The 19,064-nt window shown below is 43.1% G+C and overlaps 1 protein-coding gene across 1 annotated transcript in view; it reads left to right on the forward strand.

Annotated features, from left to right (window-relative positions):
• Window positions 1–19,064, forward strand: part of LOC309562077 (coagulation factor XIII B chain-like) — a 121,089-nt gene that overhangs the window by 4,812 nt on the left and 97,213 nt on the right. The window contains exon 2 of the mRNA XM_082266194.1: window positions 5,378–5,569. Coding sequence (XP_082122320.1) covers window positions 5,378–5,569 — 192 coding nt within the window. The remainder of the gene's footprint in view (window positions 1–5,377; window positions 5,570–19,064) is intronic.

Consider the following 19,064-nt stretch of genomic DNA (forward strand, 5'->3'; position numbering starts at 1 on the left):
CATGACATCGCGATCTCAGACCACTCCCCAGTTTCAGTATCTCTACCATTAGCGGAATCCCCCCCAGCCCCTCTAATTTGGAGATTCCCTTCCTACCTTAAAGACAATTCGGATTTTGCCTTGTACCTTCGTCGTGAGTGGGATGATTACTCTGCGACGAATAAACAGCACAGCAGCTCCCCTCTCCTCTTCTGGGAGGCGGGGAAGGCCTTTCTGAGAGGCCGTATTATTTCCTATGCTGCGGCTTTCAAATGGCACACGAATAGCAGATACAAAACGGCTAGTGAAAGGTTGACGACGGCTCAGCGGGCACTGATACAGGCCGACACCCCCACGGTGCGCACGGCATGGCTTGAGGCTAAACGGGACTTTGACACTTGGGCGGATAGGGTTGAAATGATTCACAAAGCACACCTCGCGGCGACATTGCACCGCTTCGGTAACAAGGCCGGGAAACTGCTTGCCCGGTTATGCAAGGGCCCGATGTCCACCACACACATAGGCTCGTTACGGAACAAATCGGGAGCGGTGGACTCTACCCCGCAAGGGGTGCAGGGGATCATGCGTGATTTCTACGCCTCGCTGTACGCCCCCGAGGCCATGGACAGTTCAGTAGCTGATTTTTTCCTATCCGGGACTGAAATCCCCAAAATATCCGAAGAGCATTTAAATACACTTAACGCCCCGATCACGGCGGACGGGATTGCGTCGACGATAAAACATCTTGCAGCCAATAAGTCTCCGGGCCCCGATGGTCTTTCCGGGGAATTTTACAAGATAGCCTCCCCCGGTGTGGTCTCAACTCTAGTGGACGTGTATTCTTCCATTTGGCACGGCGGACCCTATCTCCAGACGGGTAACCAAGCCATTATCAAGCTTCTCTCGAAGAAAGGGAAAGATCCGCTGGAGCCGGGCTCATACCGGCCCATATCCCTATTAAATCTTGATGTCAAGATCCTATCTAAAATTGTTGCCACACGTCTAGCCAATATCATGCCCCATCTGATACATCCCGCGCAGTCTGGGTTCACCAAGAGTCGTTCGGCCACTGTTAACATAAGGAAGGTCCTGGTTGCTCTGGACCAGGCTCGTATACACCCTGGCCGAGACATGGCTATTGTAACTCTTGACGCCGAAATGGCATTTGACAACGTCAACTTCCAGTGGCTGAGTCGGGTTTTAAACAGCATGGGCTTTAGTGGACCCTTCGTGAATCTCATTACTTCAATGTATCTTACACCATCAGCCAGATTGTGTGTAGGGGGGGCGCTTACGGACGAGTTTAGATTACACAAAGGCACTAGACAAGGCTGCCCCCTATCGCCGCTGCTGTTTAACCTCGCTCTAGAACCCCTCTCCTGTTATCTACTGACCAGAGCCCCTCTCCATGGTATTCGAATAGGCTCTCAGGAGCTGCGCTTCTCCCTTTTTGCGGACGATGTTTTACTGTTTACCTCAAACCCCACAGCAGACGTCCCCGTGATAGTCTCCGCGTTCGACAGATTCAGACAGTGCTCGGGTCTCAAGATAAACTATTCTAAAAGCGAAATCCTCCCTTTGGGAACTGGCCCCCCCCCGTCCATGGGAAAGGGAATCCCCATTCATGATTGCATCCAAACACATTACCTATCTGGGTATCAAGATAGGACGCACTCCGGCATCAATTTACACACTGAACTACCCCCCCCCCTGTTATCCAAAATAACAAAGGAACTGGAAAACTGGAAGGAACTGCCGCTGTCGCTTTTGGGGAGATGCCACTTTATTAAGATGGTTAACTTTGCCGGCCTTCTCTATCTCCTGCAAACTCTTCCCCTATTAATCAGACATAAAGATGCGCAAACCCTGCAGAAAACTTTCTCCCGATTTCTATGGCGGGGAAAGAGACCGAGAATCTCGTATAACAAATTGCAACTCTCCAGAAGCGACGCGGGTATTAACTTGCCTAATCTGAGAATGTATAACCTGTCTTGTTTGCTCAGGGCTGCTCTGGACTGGGTATCACAGACCTCACATTACTCCAATTATGTGCTTGAGTCTCAGATGGCCAGTCCATTCTCCCTAACTGCCCTCTTGCATGCCAAATGGGCGACACTGTGCCCTGATTTACGTCAAAATATACTTTTGAGAGACACTGTCATAGCATGGAGGGAGGTACGAAAACTATTGAAACTGCCAATGCACTTTTCCAAATTCCTTCCAATACGGGGTAATCCGACCTTCACTCCAGGATTGACCCAATCCGTGTTCCACCAATGGGAGGAGAAGGGTTTGAATACCTTTGGACAACTGTGCGACTCCAGCTCGGGTACTCCCCTTCCCTTCCGGGTCATTAAGGATAAATACGGTGTCCAGGACAAGGACATTTTCTATTGGACACAATGCATTCACTATCTTTCCTCAACCACTGGGAAACCAGGGACCCGCTTTCAATTGTCATTAATTGACTCCCTGCTGGATGCTGACACCTATACTATTTCCACGATATACAAGCCCCTCTTGCAACAATGCCCGCCGGCTTTGTCCACCTCCACTGCCTCCAATTGGCTTAAGGACTTCCCAGGCGATGACACATTACCCAATATGGTCAAAGGTCTCCGAACTACCCTTGCTCTAACTCCTAACTCAATATGGAAAGAGACCCAACTAAAAATCTTCCATCGGGCGCATATTCCTTTTTTATCGGACAAAACTATTCCGGACGCCCACAAGTGCCCCTTGTGTGCGGTGGAAAGACCCTCACTCCACCACAAGTTTTGGTCCTGCCCCGGTATAAGTCACTTTTGGGACCAAGTCCTTTTGTACATTACGGACGTGACCAAGTTCAGCCTACCCAAGGACCCTATGCTACTCCTGTTCGGCTACTGGGACAAGCGACTCCAAAAATGGTCTAGCCTCCCTACTAAGACACCCCGTATGTGGATCCTGACTTGTCTACTAATCGCCAGGAGGACTATTCTAAGCAACTGGATCTCCACATCTCCTCCATCTCTCACTCGGGTTAGATCAGAGCTCTCCACACTTCTCACCATAGATATCGCCAATACTGACTTTTCAGCTTCATCTTCAAGGGAATCGTTCTACCTGAAATGGGACAGATATATCACTTACACCTTTCCCCAGACTGACCCCACTATGGCTCATTACAGGTTTAACTTCAGAGTCTCGCCCATGACCTCACCCCCACTCTCAGATTCACCTTCCAGCCTCATGAACCACTGAGGCTTCTCCCCCCCCTCCCTCTCCACCCACCTCCCACCTACTTTGCCAGCAGACGCTATCTGCTCAGACCACCATTATGCTTAAAGTATGAAAATGTTTCTGTTACAGCTGTTGTTGTATTTTGTGTATTGTCTGAAAAAATTTTAAATAAAAAAAAAAAAAAAAGAAAGAATAATCCCTCTCCCCAGGATCCTCCAAACATCTACCAGTTGGCTGCAGAAAAGCTTTTTTCCTTACATTACCTTTTCTTACCTTGAGTTGAAATACTCCGTCACCCGCGCACTCAATGTACTCAAAGATGGATCCATGTGGAAATTAAAATCCCCTGCTAGGAACAAATTACCTTTTTTAAAGGAGATCAGCTTGTCTATTACTTTTTCTTAAATACCTTTTGGATTTTTATTTGGACAGTAGATATTTCCCGAGGTACATTCTATACCCTGCAGTTGTCCCCTCCGGGAAAATATATCGGCCCTCTGGGTTGACCAGACTTTCCTCAAGGGAGAACCTTATGTCCTTGGCTGGGCCGATTGCTATCCCCTTTGCCCTTTTAATTGGTGAGTCTCCATAGTACCATATCAGATAATGCTTTGAATAAATTGTAATATTTGTATCTTGTGCAATATATGTCTCCTGTAAGAAAACTATATTGGCAGAGTTACGTGTAGGCTCTTCTAATTCTGTATATCTTTTAGTAGGCGTAATTAATCCATTGACATTATATGAGTTTTTTTAAAAGGTTCAAGTCGTCTTTCCTTCCCCGCTCACCTCCTGCTGTTTATTGATCCCCCCCTCTCCCCTGCCTAGCCTCGGCCAAGTGAAGAAATGGGGGCATCTTCTGAAAAACCTCTGCAAGGGTCTATGACTCAATGGATATGTTCAGTTCAGAGTTCAATCGATATGAGAACAGCTGCTGGTAGTGTTATGGAATTAGTGCAACTTTGTTTTCCCCCTAGAAGACCATCTGAGACCTGGGTATACGCTGTCTTCCCAAGTTTCAAAACTACATTTTAACATATTTTAAACTGGATGAACTGTTTAAAATGTGTGTAAGACATTACAAACAAATAAACAGACTTATGCTTGCCTCTGCAAGTTCAAAAATCATTCTTAAGGCTCAGTTCACACTATGCGGTTCCCTGCAGCCATTTATTTAAGGCCTTGTTCACATCAGTGTACAGCGACATGAGTTTTTTTGCATGCCTTCTGCAAGGGCACAAAAAAAAAACAATTGTTCTCTATGTGCCTGTTCACACCACAACACTAGTATCACAAGTGGATTTTTTCTGCGCAGGAATCTGCAACATGTATAAAACTCACTGAAGCTCGCATAAAAACCAATGTAAATTTGTGTCTCTGCAAGTGAAATCTGTGCGTTTTTTCCATTGGTTTTTCTGCACATATGATGTGAATGAGGCCTAAGGGCCGGTTCACACTAATGCGATAGCAGACATTGCATGTGATTCACACCGCATTGCTGTGCAGATCACATGCAATGTCTGTGCGATGAAAATTCAGCCATACAAAATGTATGGCTGAATTTCCATCGCATTCAGACCAAACTTGTGCAGGACCCTTTTTTTGTCCGCACCAGAATCGGATCGCATGTTGTCCACACGCATGCGATCCGATTCTGCAAATTGTGCTGCATTTTGCAAATTGATTGCGGGTTGTTGTTAAATGAACATACACTTTGCAATCAGTTTGCATGAACAGGTTGTGATTTTAATGCGGTGCAAATTTGCAGTGAACTTGCTGTGAATTCGCTCCGCACCTAGTGTGAACCCAGGCCTAAATGGACTTCTGTACCTACAGAAAAGGTCCCTGACCCTTTTCTAAAACTGCAGCAGCACAGAAACTGCATGGTGCTTTGGCATTATGCGTTTTCACGTGTTTCTATGCTTTTCCGTGCACGGGGAAACACACTACACTTTCCAGTGCGTGGGGATGCCATTACAAATTCATTGCTGCACCCACAATAGTGTGAAACTAGTTAAAGATATTTAAAACCAAGGTATATTTTTATGATTATACAAGTATACATATGCAATAAAATACGTGCAACTGTATTATTTTAAAAACATACTATTTTACATTGTTTTAATATAAGAATGTTACAAAAACAATTAAAGTTGTTTTTCTGCTACTTTTTCAGTTCCATGTATTCTAAATTCTAATTACATAAAAGGAAATAACACAGAACTTGTAAATGCCAAAGAAAAGTATGTGGAACATGGCACAATTGTAAAATTTAAGTGCTTACAAACATTTGGAATAGCTAATGCTAAGCTGCTAAATGTAAAATGCTTGAATGGAGCCCTAAAATACCCCAAATGTGTCAAGATGGGTGAGTAGCCCCCACTGTACTGTAACATTTTGTGGCTTGAAATGTTTTCACATTCTTGTTTTATTACATGTTTATTTCCCACAGTCACTTTTCTCAGCAAAATACCTGGTTCTCACCTTTTGTGTACTAATCAGGTAAACTAAAGTTTGAAGCCGGGTACACACTATTCGTTTTTTTGGGTTGCACAAAAAAAAACAGTCAGCTCCGGTCGGAGCTGCTGTACTAGCCCTGTGAGGTTAGTTCAATGATGTCCCCCACTGAGCTGTTGTGTTCTGACAGGGGGAGGTCTCCTGACATTCGACCCATCATTAAAAGTTGCCTTTCCATTTTATCTTATAAATACAACACTCTAATACATACATATATATATATATATATATATATATATATATATATATATATATATATATATATATATATATATATATATTGCCAAAGTATTCGCCCCCCTTGAACTTTTCGACCTTTTGCCACATTTCAGGCATCAAATATAAAGATATAAAACTGTAATTTTTTTTTTTGAAGAATCAACAACAAGTGGGACACAATCATGAAGTGGAATGAAATGTATTGGATATTTCAAACTTTGTTAACAAATAAAAAACTGAAAAATTGGGTGTGCAAAATTATTCAGCCCCTTTACTTTCAGTGCAGCAAACTCTCTCCAGAAGTTCAGTGAGGATCTCTAAATGATCCAATGTTGACCTAAATGATTAATGATGAAAAATAGAATCCACCTGTGTGTAATCAAGTCTCCGTATACATGCACCTGCACTGTGATAGTCTCAGAGGTCCGTTTAAAGTGCAGAGAGCATCATGAAGAACACGGAACACACCAGGCAGGTCCGAGATACTGTTGTGGAGAAGTTTAAAGCCGGATTTGGATACAAAAAGATTTCCCAAGCTTTAAACATCCCAAGGAGCACTGTGCAAGCGATAATATTGAAATGGAAGGAGTATCAGACCACTGCAAATCTACGAAGACCTGGCCTTCCCTCCAAACTTTCAGCTCATACAAGGAGAAGACTGATCAGAGATGCAGCCAAGAGGCCCATGATCACTCTGGATGAACTGCAGAGATCTACAGCTGAGGTGGGAGACTCTGTCCATAGGACAACAATCAGTCGTATACTGCACAAATCTGGCCTTTATGGAAGAGTGGCAAGAAGAAAGACATTTCTTAAAGATATCCATAAAAAGTGTAGTTTAAAGTTTGCCACAAGCCACCTGGGAGACACACCAAACATGTGGAAGAAGGTGCTCTGGTCAGATGAAACCAAAATGGAACTTTTTGGCAACAATGCAAAACGTTATGTTTGGCGTAAAAGCAACACAGCTCATCACCCTGAACACACCATCCCCACTGTCAAACATGGTGGTGGCAGCATCATGGTTTGGGCCTGCTTTTCTTCAGCAGGGACAGGGAAGATGGTTCAAATTGATGGAAAGATGGATAGAGCCAAATACAGGACCATTCTGGAAGAAAACCTGATGGAGTCTGCAAAAGACCTGAGACTGTGACGGAGATTTGTCTTCCAACAAGACAATGATCCAAAACATAAAGCAAAATCTACAATGGAATGGTTCACAAATAAACATATCCAGGTGTTAGAATGGCCAAGTCAAAGTCCAGACCTGAATCCATTCGAGAATCTGTAAAAAGAACTGAAAACTGCTGTTCACAAACGCTCTCCATCCACCCTCACTGAGCTCGAGCTGTTTTGAAAGGAGGAATGGGCAAAAATCTCAGTCTGCCGATGTGCAAAACTGATAGAGACATACCCCAAGCGACTTACAGCTGTAATCGCAGCAAAAGGTGGCGCTACAAAGTATTAACTTAAGGGGGCTGAATAATTTTGCACACCCAATTTTTCCGTTTTTTATTTGTTAAAAAAGTTTGAAATATCCAATAAATTTCATTCCACTTCATGGATTGTGTCCCACTTGTTGTTGATTCTTCAAAAAAAAATAGTTTTATATCTTTAGGTTTGAAGCCTGAAATGTGGCAAAAGGTTGAAAAGTTCAAGGGGGCCGAATACTTTTGCAATGCACTGTGTGTGTGTGTGTATATATATATATATCAGTAAATGAAAAAACAATCAGCGCAGACAGGTAAGTGTAGCTAAACTAGATGGAGATGCCAGCTGAACACCGACCCAGGACACACAGCAAAAAATCCCAGAGAGATATAACAGACAAAATGATGCAGCGCAAATCCTGTAAATAATGGCATAAGAAATAAAGAGTCCCAAAAAGATGAAAGAGACAGTTCCTTAGGTCCAATCTGTGTTGAAAGAGGATATAGGAGACAACGATTCCACACAGTGATCTCCCTCCACCATAAAGCACACTGATGCCCTCACCTCATGATTCGACCACTGTGTTACCAGAGGTCAAAAATCGCAGTGTCAATCCACATCAATAAGCAGGCTTCAGGTACATTCGTATACACTCCTTGATAACTAAGGACCAAGATAGGACTCACAGATCGGATTCCCCAAATGCAGACATTCCGAGGTATAAATGAAAGAAGAAAACCTCTAAGTGCAGACTGCCAGTACTAAACTTCCTTTAATAAATATAATATGCACTTACATGGTAAACGATAAACACAGGCACATCAGTACAGGTGCACATCGATAAGACTTCAGCGTCGTGGGCTGTGCATGCCGGCAGCCAGCCACACACGCTCGGAAGTCGGAACAGCAGCAGCAGCGGGTGACGTCAGACGGATGCGGCTCAACCTCCCGTACGTACGTTACGTCCACCGGGACTTCGTCAGCGGGGGTGGAGCCTATCAGTCACCAACATGATTATATAACCTGACGCTGCTCACATGATCTTGAGGACGTACTTGACAGAACACTGAGGACATCTAGTGGTCAATGTCAAGTATTACATCCTTCAAGTAAAAGAACCCACAAGGTCTCTTGTAAATACTAATGTCTCATGGTCAATTTGTAAAAAACTTTTTTCCATATCCCAGACAGTAAAAAGACCTGACATCAACCGCTGCTGTAATAAATAACACATGTATATATCTTTACAAATGAAGGCACATACATATAATGTGAAAATACCCACACTGTTAAAAACACATAAAAACACATAAAAAAATATATATGTATTAAAAAGTTCATATAAAATCAGAAACAAAGATATAAAAAGTCAATCACCTATCCGAAATAAAACAATTAAGGTCAAATTCAACATTTAACCCTGACGGATGAGAAACTTTAGTTTCAAATATCCAGTAAGATTCCCTTTGACTCAGGAACCTAACAAAATGTCCTCCCCTCCAGTGCCTATTCACCCTCTCTATGCCCCAAAACCGCAAGCCTCTGGGGTCACGATTGTGCACCATCCTGAAATGTTTGGACACACTATGGGTTTTCAGGCCTTTCTTGATGTTACTCACATGTTCGCCAATGCGAACCTGCAATGCCCTGGAAGTTCTGCCGACATACTGGAGGCCACAATCACACTCCAGCATGTAGACAACTCCCTGGGTCTGGCATGTGATCAATTCCCGTATTGGATAGACCTTATTTGTGGCAGATGCTGAAAATTCCTTCCGCTTCTTTAAATTGCACTTGGAATGCCTGCAAGCTCGGCATCGCCCACAAGCATAGAAGCCTGATAAAAAAGTAAAAAGTTTATTTTCTTTAACCACTGGCGGGTCCACCACTCCAGGAGCCAGTACATCTCTCAAGGTTCTGGCCTTTCTGTAAATGAAATGGGGACGAGAAGGTAAAACTGGACCTAAATCACGATCCTTTAACAAAATGTCCCAATGCTTGGCCACTATCTTTTCAAATTGTTTGAATTGTATGTTGTAATCCAAAACCATCCTGAAATCCTGAGCATTTGCTTTATTCTTAGGTGGACCAGAGACAAGGGCACCCCTGTCCATATCTGCCACTCGAGTAATTTCTTTCTCAAGATCAGCTTGGTTGTAACCTTTCTGCACAAACTTTTTAGATAACTGTGCGGATTGTGATAAAAAATCCACTTCAGAGGAACAGTTCCTCCTCAAACGGACGAACTGCCCCCTGGGGATATTACAAAGCCAAGCTTTGTGGTGACAACTACTCAATGGAATGTAACCATTCCTATCGGTAGGTTTGAAGTAGCTGCGTGTCTTGATAGCATTCTCCTCTCTGAAAATCTCTAAATCCAAAAAGACAATCTTTTCCGGATTGGTATTCCAGGATAGAACAATGTTCAGATTATTGGAATTCAACCGTTCCATAAACCTATTGAGACCTTCAGAGCTGCCCTGCCAAATAAGGAACACGTCATCTATGTACCTGTGGTAACAGATCAGCTCCTCTGGGCGTTGGCGAAATACCACAGCTTCCTCCCAGTGGGCCATGAATAAATTGGCCACACTGGGAGCAAAGCGGGCTCCCATCGCCACTCCCTTCCGTTGAAGGAAGAAACGATGGTCATACCAAAAATAGTTTTTTTGGAGACAGAAATCAAGACATTCCAACAAATAAGATCGATGTTCATTACTCAGTGGAGAAGCCTCGAGTGCCCAACGGACTGAGGTCATAGCATCCTCATGGCCAATAATCGTGTAGAGGGACCCTACATCTGCGGTCACTAGAAAGATATCCGACTGAATACTCGTGTTTTCAAGGATCTGAATAATATGCCGGGTGTCTCGCAAATATGCTTTTGTGTTACACACTAAGGGTTTCAGGAAATGATCAATGTATTGACCCAAACGTGCAGACACAGACCCAATCCCATTCACAATAGGTCTCCCAGGTGGTCGCAGGGCATCCTTGTGTACCTTTGGTAAAAAGTAGATGATGGGGGTACGACAAGACAATGGATCAAGGAACAATGATTCCTTCTTGTTAAGAATGTTATGGTCCTTCCCTCTCAGGATAAGTGCATGTAACTCCTTTTGAAAATCAAAAACAGGATTTTTACTTAGGGGTAAATAAGTATCTCGGTCTCCCACCAGTCGTCCCATTTCCTCTTTGTAGTAGGATTTTGACATAACCACTAAACCTCCTCCCTTGTCAGCAGGACGGACGACAAGATCCCGTTTCTGCTCAAGAGACTTAATACCGCGTTTAATATACGCTGGGTCATTCACCTTTTTGATTTTCAGATCCTCGAGGTCTCTGGTCACCATATTTTTAAAAACTACCAGATGTTTATTATCTTTCACAGGTGGGTTAAAGATGGATTTATTGGAGAGGTTGGAATGATTCCCCCTTTGTTGTATTGCAGACCTTTCGCCTGGTTTGCTCAGGAAATATTTCTTAATGTTTAGAGTCCTGACGAACTTCTGAACATTAATAAAAGTGTGGAATTTGTCAAGATTCTTGACAGGGGCGAACTTAAGTCCTTTGTCAAGGACTTTAAGTTCTTCCCTCGATAATTCCGAACCACTAATGTTAAAGATCCCAGCACCTAGCGGGATCTTTTTCTGCTGGACACGTCTTCCTGATCTCCTCCCTCTAGTCCTCTTTTTCCTCTGGGAGTATGTTGAAGCGGCCCCTCCCTCCGTGGGCCGGGAGTATATATATATATATATTTACTAAATTGTCAAAAGTATTGAGACACCTGCCTTTACACATAGATTAACTTTATAGGCATCCCAGCCTTAGTCCATAGGGTTCAATATTGAGTTGTCCCACCCTTTGCAGCTATAACAGCTTCAACTGTTCTGGGAAGGGAACTCTTAAGGTGTCAGCATTCCAAGTCAGTTTGGACAATTTCATGCTCCCAACTTTGTGGTACCAGTTTGGGGATGGCCCCTTCCTGTTCCACCATGACTGCGCACCAGTGCACAAAGCAAGGTCCATAAAGACATGGATGAGCGAGTTTAAGGGGGAGGAACTTGAATAGCCTGTACAGAGTCCTGACCTCAACCCTGTGCTTCTGGAAGAATGGTCAAAAATTCCCATAGACACACTCTTAAACCTTGTGGACAGAAGAGTTGAAGCTGTGGTATAGCTGCATAGAGTGAGCCAACTTAAGATTGAACACTACAGACTAAGACTGTAATTCCATTATAGTTCATGGACTTGTAAAGGTAGGTGTCCCAATACTTTAACAATATAGTGTGTAATATATATATATATATATATATATATATATATATATCCATCAACCAATGCCAGTCACTGCTACTGCTATGTTCTACCATCCTCCCTCCCAAAAATAAAGCATGAGAACAATTCCCTGCCTTTGGATTATTCCCTGCATACAATTTTACATTTCTACCATGAAACCAATGGCAACTGAGACAAAGAGCAAACTTCCACACAATCAGAATCTTTAAAGTAGTATTAAATCTTCCACTTTTGTAAAGTAAAGTGTTCCCTTACACAAATTCAACCTCGAACATTAAAATTTTTTGAAGAATATGCTCCTGTTCTATTAGTTTGGTGTCATAGGTGATTCCTTCAGTGAACTTACAGTCGGTGAATACAGGGAGCGTGCACTGCAGAGGTTACATGATCATCACATTACTGTAGTTGGTCCCTCATTAACTGAGAACACAATGCATGAGCGCCCCTGCCCCCAGATCCATGGAAGTCCACAATAAGGTTTACTCTTTCCCAGTGAGTTCAGGAATGTAGTGCAAGGTCCCCTGCTGCATATAAAATATCACCCATCCCCTTCACAATAACAACAAGCGGCATATGTGCCAACAAGAGGCTGAGGTACACATGCAAGAGTGGCTTCAACAAGATCATACAAAGCAGCAGAGACAACCTCAAGATGGAACTAGAACAGAGGAAAAAATCCAAGACAGAATGCAAACAAGTGGCAACCTGTAGGGAGATAGCACAGCAAACATAACACATCCTATGCTGCTATATATCAGATTTCACTGTGAGAGTTTATAAAACACTTTAAAACTACATTTTTGGATATTTTTGTATGCAAAACTCAAATTTCCATCTTAGCAATTTTTTTTCTTTTGCTCATCATTGTCTCTAAATGTGCAATTTTTGCAATGCAGCATCTATGTTAAGCCTGAATATTGTTTCTGGGGAAAATGTGTGTAGTTTACGTAGACATTTCTAATAAATCAAGGTCGTTTTTTTTTTTTAATGTTGTATTTTATTACTGACAGTATGCTTCATCTAACAGGATATATTTATCAAGTACACTTTCCATCTAATTTTAAAGGGAGTCTGTAAACTATACTTTTTAACATATACTTTACACATTGCATAAGCAGACTGTGCTTCCTAATTAGTAGTGATTTACAGTGATTAGGTTTTACTGTTTGTCTGTCTAATTGCAAGTGTATGGATGTATATAGATAAAAAAGGCCATTTATGTGGATTATCCTTCTGCAGAGATACTAAAAATATTGCCTGACATATACAAAAGGTAGGCGCTTGGATGAAAAACTACAAGTAGAAATGATAATATGGCACAGAAAACAAGTGCCCATGTTCCCAATTCATTAAATCGCAAAATTGCATTTACCTTTTATCCAAGAAAAACATACTCAAAAGCCCAGCAAATCCTGCATAGCGCTTTTTATTCCTGACCGCGCCTCTTCTGCATATACCATCCCCAAGCAGCCTTCCTCCTTCTCTTTATCATAGGGAGCTGGCTGTCTCTTTCGGGTTCTTGCAGCCTCCCCCCTGATGACGCGGCACCAGATGAATCTTCTTGCACTGTGGCCAAGCCTCCTGGGATATGTGACATCATTGTCCCAGGAGGCTGCAAAAAGAGGCTCTACATCATTCTTGCCCCGGTGAAAATGGAGGCAGGGGATGAGTCGAACATGAGCTAAAAAATGTAAATAAAAAAACTGGTAACAAAAAATTTGGTGTGCTTTATGTTCTGCAGAGGAGAGGATTAGGATGGTGGAAAGTGTTATTGAGTGAAGGTCTGCTTTTAACCACTTAAGCCCCGGAAGATTTTACCCCCTTCCTGACCAGGGCCTATTTTGCGATTCGGCACTGCGTGACTTTAACAGACAATTGCGGGGTCGTGCGACGCTGTACCTAAACAAATTTGACGTCCTTTTTTTCCCACAGAGCTTTCTTTTGGTGGTATTTGATCACCTGTGCGATTTTTTTTTTTTGCTCATGTGCTATAAACAAAAAAATGAGCGTCAATTTTGCAAAAATAACAATATTTTTCATATTTTTTTATTTGAAATTCCCAAAAAAAAAAAAATGTAAAAATCAAAATGTTTTAACATTTTAGGCCAATTTGTTTTCTGCTACATATGTTTGGTAAAAAAAAAAATCGCAAAAAGCGTATTTTGATTGGTTTGCGCAAAAGTTATTGCATTTACTAACTAAGGGAAAGATTTTTGTCATGTATGTTGTTTTTTTTTTTAACGAGTAATGGCGGCGATCTGCGATTTTTTTTTTTTTGCGGGACTGCGACATTGCGGCGGACAGATCAGACCCTTCACTGACATTTTTTACACTTTTGGGGTTACCAGTGACATTACTACAGTAATCAGTGCTATACATATGCACTGTTACTGTAAAAATGACACTGGCAGGGAAGGAGTTAACTTTATTTGAGAAGGAGGGGTTAAGTGTGTCCCTAGGGGCGTGCTTCTAACTGTGATTGGATGTGGCTTGAGGTGTAAGAACAGAGATCAACGGTCCTACATAGCAGAACCGTATGATCTCCATTCTTACACAGGGGAGAATGACAGGCCGCCTGCCTTTCTCCCGCTGTAACGGACAATCGCGAGTGCCTGGCGGACATCGGGTCCACCGGGCACACGTGTGGGGGGGTCCGTGAGCGAGCGGGAGCCCACCTCCGGCGGCGCACGCTCTCTCCCTAGAGCCTCACAGGCTAGCGACATAGTACTACGTCGCTTTGCCTGTGAGGGGCTGACTGCCGATGTAAATAGTTGTTAGGCAGTCGGCAAGTGGTGAAGCAACCTACATTTTTTTTTTTGAATACAAACGTTTTATTGAGCTTTGTAAACACAAAAAAGTCAACAAACAACAAAATCAAAGTATGACATATCTGAGCTGTGCAAATACATGTTATTCCAAACAAGTGTCTTACACATCACATAGTAATAAAAGGGGAGAAGAAAATATATCATATGACATATAATGATATGTAAAGTGGCGGTGTAGTATGCTTTATAAGCGGTGATGTAAACATGCATTCGTAGAGAACATAGGAAACAGAATGACAAACTAAAGTCACCTCCATAGTCCAACTATACCGATTTCCATGTATGCATACTTAGGGAAAATGAACAAAAATAACATTAACAAAATGTTCCTGACATATAGAATCAAAAAGAAAGAAAACATTGGTAGGGGGTATGACCCCCACGTAGACCACTGGGCGCTGATTTAAGGAAATCCTATAAGGTCTGAAATACATCAGACCGTGGACCAGTTCTCCCATTTTTTATGGAATATATGCATAGTGTCATATAAGGTGTGGTGAACCCTCTCCATACTTCTAATCGCCTCCATTCTTGACAATACCTGAGTCCAAGGGACCGTCTCCGACCGCCAGTTAAGGGCCACAGCCCATAGCACCGAGCAACATAGCGTATGCGCCAATCTTTGAGTTGGTGCCGGGGCACTAGGAATTTTAGCAAACAAAAGTCCCATCTGAGGGGTAATGGATATTCTAGAGTTCAACATTTGAGAGACTACTTCTGATGCTCTATTCCACACAGTCGTCAATCTACCGCACTCCCAAAAGGTGTGAAATATGGTGCCTGCGGCTCCACAGCCTCGAAAGCAACGGTCGGAGACTCCCTGGTAAAATCTATGAACCCTGTCTGGAGTAAAATACCACCTAGTGTGGAGCTTCACTACTGTGTCCTTTACTGACATGGATTTAGTACATTTATGCATATTTTGTAACATGGAGGACCATGATTCAACTGAAAATTCCACCCCAAGATCAGCCTCCCACGCCAGCATGGCCCGAGATTTGTCCGGGAGGTGAAGTCCATTAAGGTAACTGTATAATCTCGAGACCACTCCTCTATCTCTAGATGAGGTACGGCTGATAAGTTCAAATAAAGAGGATTCAAGGTTGCCCGTCAAAGGGCCCTGGGAGCCATAAAAGTCTCTAATTAGAAGGAATCTATGGGATTCAGAATCTGGGATTTGATAATTGTTTCTAAGGCCTTCAAATGAATAGAAGGAGTTGTCTCGGAACAGGGCGTGGAGGGTGACCAAGGAGTGTTGCACCCACCAGCTATAGTCATCCGGAGACGCGAATGCTGGTGTAAAACTTTTATTACCCATAAAGGACATCAATGGAGGTCTAGAGGAGCGCAGCTGGTACCTGTCATGACAGGTAGACCAAAGTTTTAGGGTATGCCACACTATGCTATTAAGCTGCTTGACATCCCGAGGATGCGACATGGAGGACCAAAGCAGGCCCTGAAGGTTGAAGGGGCGAACAGATTCATTTTCGAACCTCAGCCAAGGAGGCTGTGGGGCACCTGCATGCCATTGTGCGGTTTGGGCCAATCTAGCCGCTAGGTAATAGTGCCACAGGCTAGGGACCCCCAGCCCTCCCTGAGAGAGAGGTCTAAAAACTGTGGGCTTCCCACACCTGGGCCTCTTACCTTTCCATATGAACCTGCTCACTTCCCTTTGTATGTCCTCCACGTCCCCTCTCCGGAGCGCTATTGGCAGGGCACGGAAGAGATATAGCAATTTAGGTAATATAGACATTTTAACTGCTACTATCCTGCCCATAAATGGGATCGGGAAAGAATGCCAGAGGGACAACCACTGCCTCACTTTAGTGAAAGCTTGAGGGTAGTTATTGCTATAAATTGCTGATAGGGATGGAGCCAGTCGCACTCCAAGATACTGTAAGGATTGTTTTGAGACTGGGAAACCAAATCTGGCAGTTACGGTATCTATCATTTCTTGAGGTATGTTTACTGATAGGGCTGAACACTTAGAGAGGTTAACGCTTAATCCTGAAATTCCCTCAAATTTCCCCAATACCTGTACCAGTCTAGGGAGGGAGCCCAGAGGGTCCGGGAGGAAGACCAGTACATCGTCCGCGTACAAACTAATCTTATGTTCCTCTAGGCCCTTCTTATATCCCCTTATGGCTGCATCCTCACAGATAGCTCTGGCCAGGGGTTCCATGGCCAGTGCAAAGATTAGTGGTGATAGGGGGCACCCCTGCCTGGTACCCCTACCCAGCGTGAAAAGGTCCGAGGAGCAGCCTGGCAGCTTTATTTTAGTCTGGGGATCCCTGTATAATGCCTTAAAGCCATGAACAAAAGCCCCCCGAAAACCAAATTTCGCCAGGATGACGTCTAAATATGGCCAAAGCACACTATCAAATGCCTTGTTGATATCAAGTCCCAATATCAAGGCCTTACGGTGGAATAGATCTGCATCCTGAATAATATTAGAGGCTAGTCGGATATTATCCGTTATTTGTCTGGATGGAATAAAACCAGTCTGTTCTGGAGCAATCAGAGATGAAATAATGGGGGCTAAGCGAGCTGCCAACAGTCTTCCAAAAATCTTGAGATCATTATTAAGGACAGAGATCGGTCTGTAATTTTGGGGGAAAGAGTGATCCTTATTGGGTTTAGGAATTAAAGTCATGTTGGCATGCAGCATATCCGGGGGAAGAGAGTTGCCTTGTAGAATAAAATTAAAAACCTGTGCCAATTTAGGGGATAAAAAATCTACAAATTTCTTATAATATGTGGACGTAAAGCCATCAGGGCCTGGGGCTTTAGAAGTTTTAAGGGACTTGATCACAGTCGCAACTTCTGCTTCTGTACATGGGGCATTCAAACTATCAAGCTGCTCCTCAGTTAGGACAGGTAACTTCAGGCTGTTTAACCATGAGTAAGATATATTTGGGTTGTTGATCTCTGGGGGAGAAAGCAACTTCTTATAAAATCGTGAAAATACATCAAGTACTTCCTTAGGATGTGAGACCAAGTTGTCTCCCTCATCCCTTACCTTATATACATGTGCCGGTTGGAGAGACTGGTGGAGCTTCCTGGTGAACATGGTCGAGGCAGTATTACTGTGCAGAAGGAACCTAGCTTTTGCCCACTTAAGAGATTTTTCTGTGGCCGAAGACAATATAGAATCTAGAGCAGCTCTCTTCTGTGAAATTTGGTGTAGTACATCTGGTGAGTGATTTTGGCCATGCGTATGATATAATTTATGCAGATCAGATGTCAGTGAGCGGATATCTGCCAGTCGTTTACGTTTGGCCTGAGTAGCTAGCTCTATTAACTTACCCCTCATCACTGCCTTATGGGCAGCCCAGAGCATAGGGGGTGACACCTCACCATTATCATTAAGGGCAAAGTACTCACGCAGATGGTCAGTTACTGTGGTGAATGTCTCTAAATTAGAGAAGATAGAGTCGTTCATCCTCCAGTTCGACGCAGAATACGGAAGGCCAACATGATCCGTATTAAAGGATACTACATGATGGTCAGACCATGGGCATACATGAATATCCGCTGATGTGGAATTTGCCAACAAGACTGGTGTACTAAATATATAGTCCAACCTAGCATAACTATCATGCGGGTGCGAGTAATGGGTATATTCCCTCACACCCACATTCAATGCCCTCCATGTATCTAATAATTGACAGCTGGTTAATGACTTATGTAAAGTACGTGGAAAGGCGTTGGCCGTGCTCACCGATCGGCTCTTGTCAAGCATAGAATGTGCCACCAGATTGAAATCGCCTCCAACCAGGACATGTGCAGACGGATATCGTTCCAGGATCTGGAAAAAATGTTGAAAAAAAGAACCCTGTGAGACATTCGGGGCATAAAGGTTAGCAATTGTAATTGATTTACCCTGAATAGTACCTTGTACTATAATGAACCTGCTATCCGGGTCTCTATATATCTTTTGCACATCAAAAAACAGATGACCACGTACCAGGATCATAACACCCCTCGTCTTTGATGTATATGTGGTGAAATAGACTTGTTTATATGCCTTATCGAAAAATTTGGGGTGGTTTTGGGCAGCAAAATGAGTCTCTTGTAGCATAATAATATCTGCGCCTAAATGCTTATAAAAGCGGAATGCTTTATGTCTCTTTTGAGGGGTATTAAAACCCCTCACATTATGTGAGATTACCCGTAGCCCCATATCTGGGTATATAAAGGGAGACTATAACCCACTTGTCCACAAGGCACCAACATATCCAGTGAGTCAGAGTAAGGCACTTGGTAATTCTTATAAGTAAGGCGTGTATTAATCAGGAGTCTCGGTGGCAACTCCCCGTCAGCGCCCAGCGGTCCACACATAGTCAGGAACATATCAAATAAAAATGAGAGACTTATTTTCATATACAAAATAATGAACAACAAAAAATAAAATTTAACAAAACATAGAGTTCTTGTCATTGGAGAACTTCGGGGGACAGTACCCCGGTTCTAAGAAAAGGATAACCAAGGACTAAATCGTCCTACACTCTTTGAAATAGGTAGCAAACCTACAGCATCAAGCGGTGTACCGTAGCCTTCCCTGCTGCA

The sequence above is a fragment of the Pelophylax lessonae genome (assembly GCF_965119305.1).
Source record: "Pelophylax lessonae genome assembly, chromosome: 8".
Taxonomy (NCBI): domain Eukaryota; kingdom Metazoa; phylum Chordata; class Amphibia; order Anura; family Ranidae; genus Pelophylax; species Pelophylax lessonae.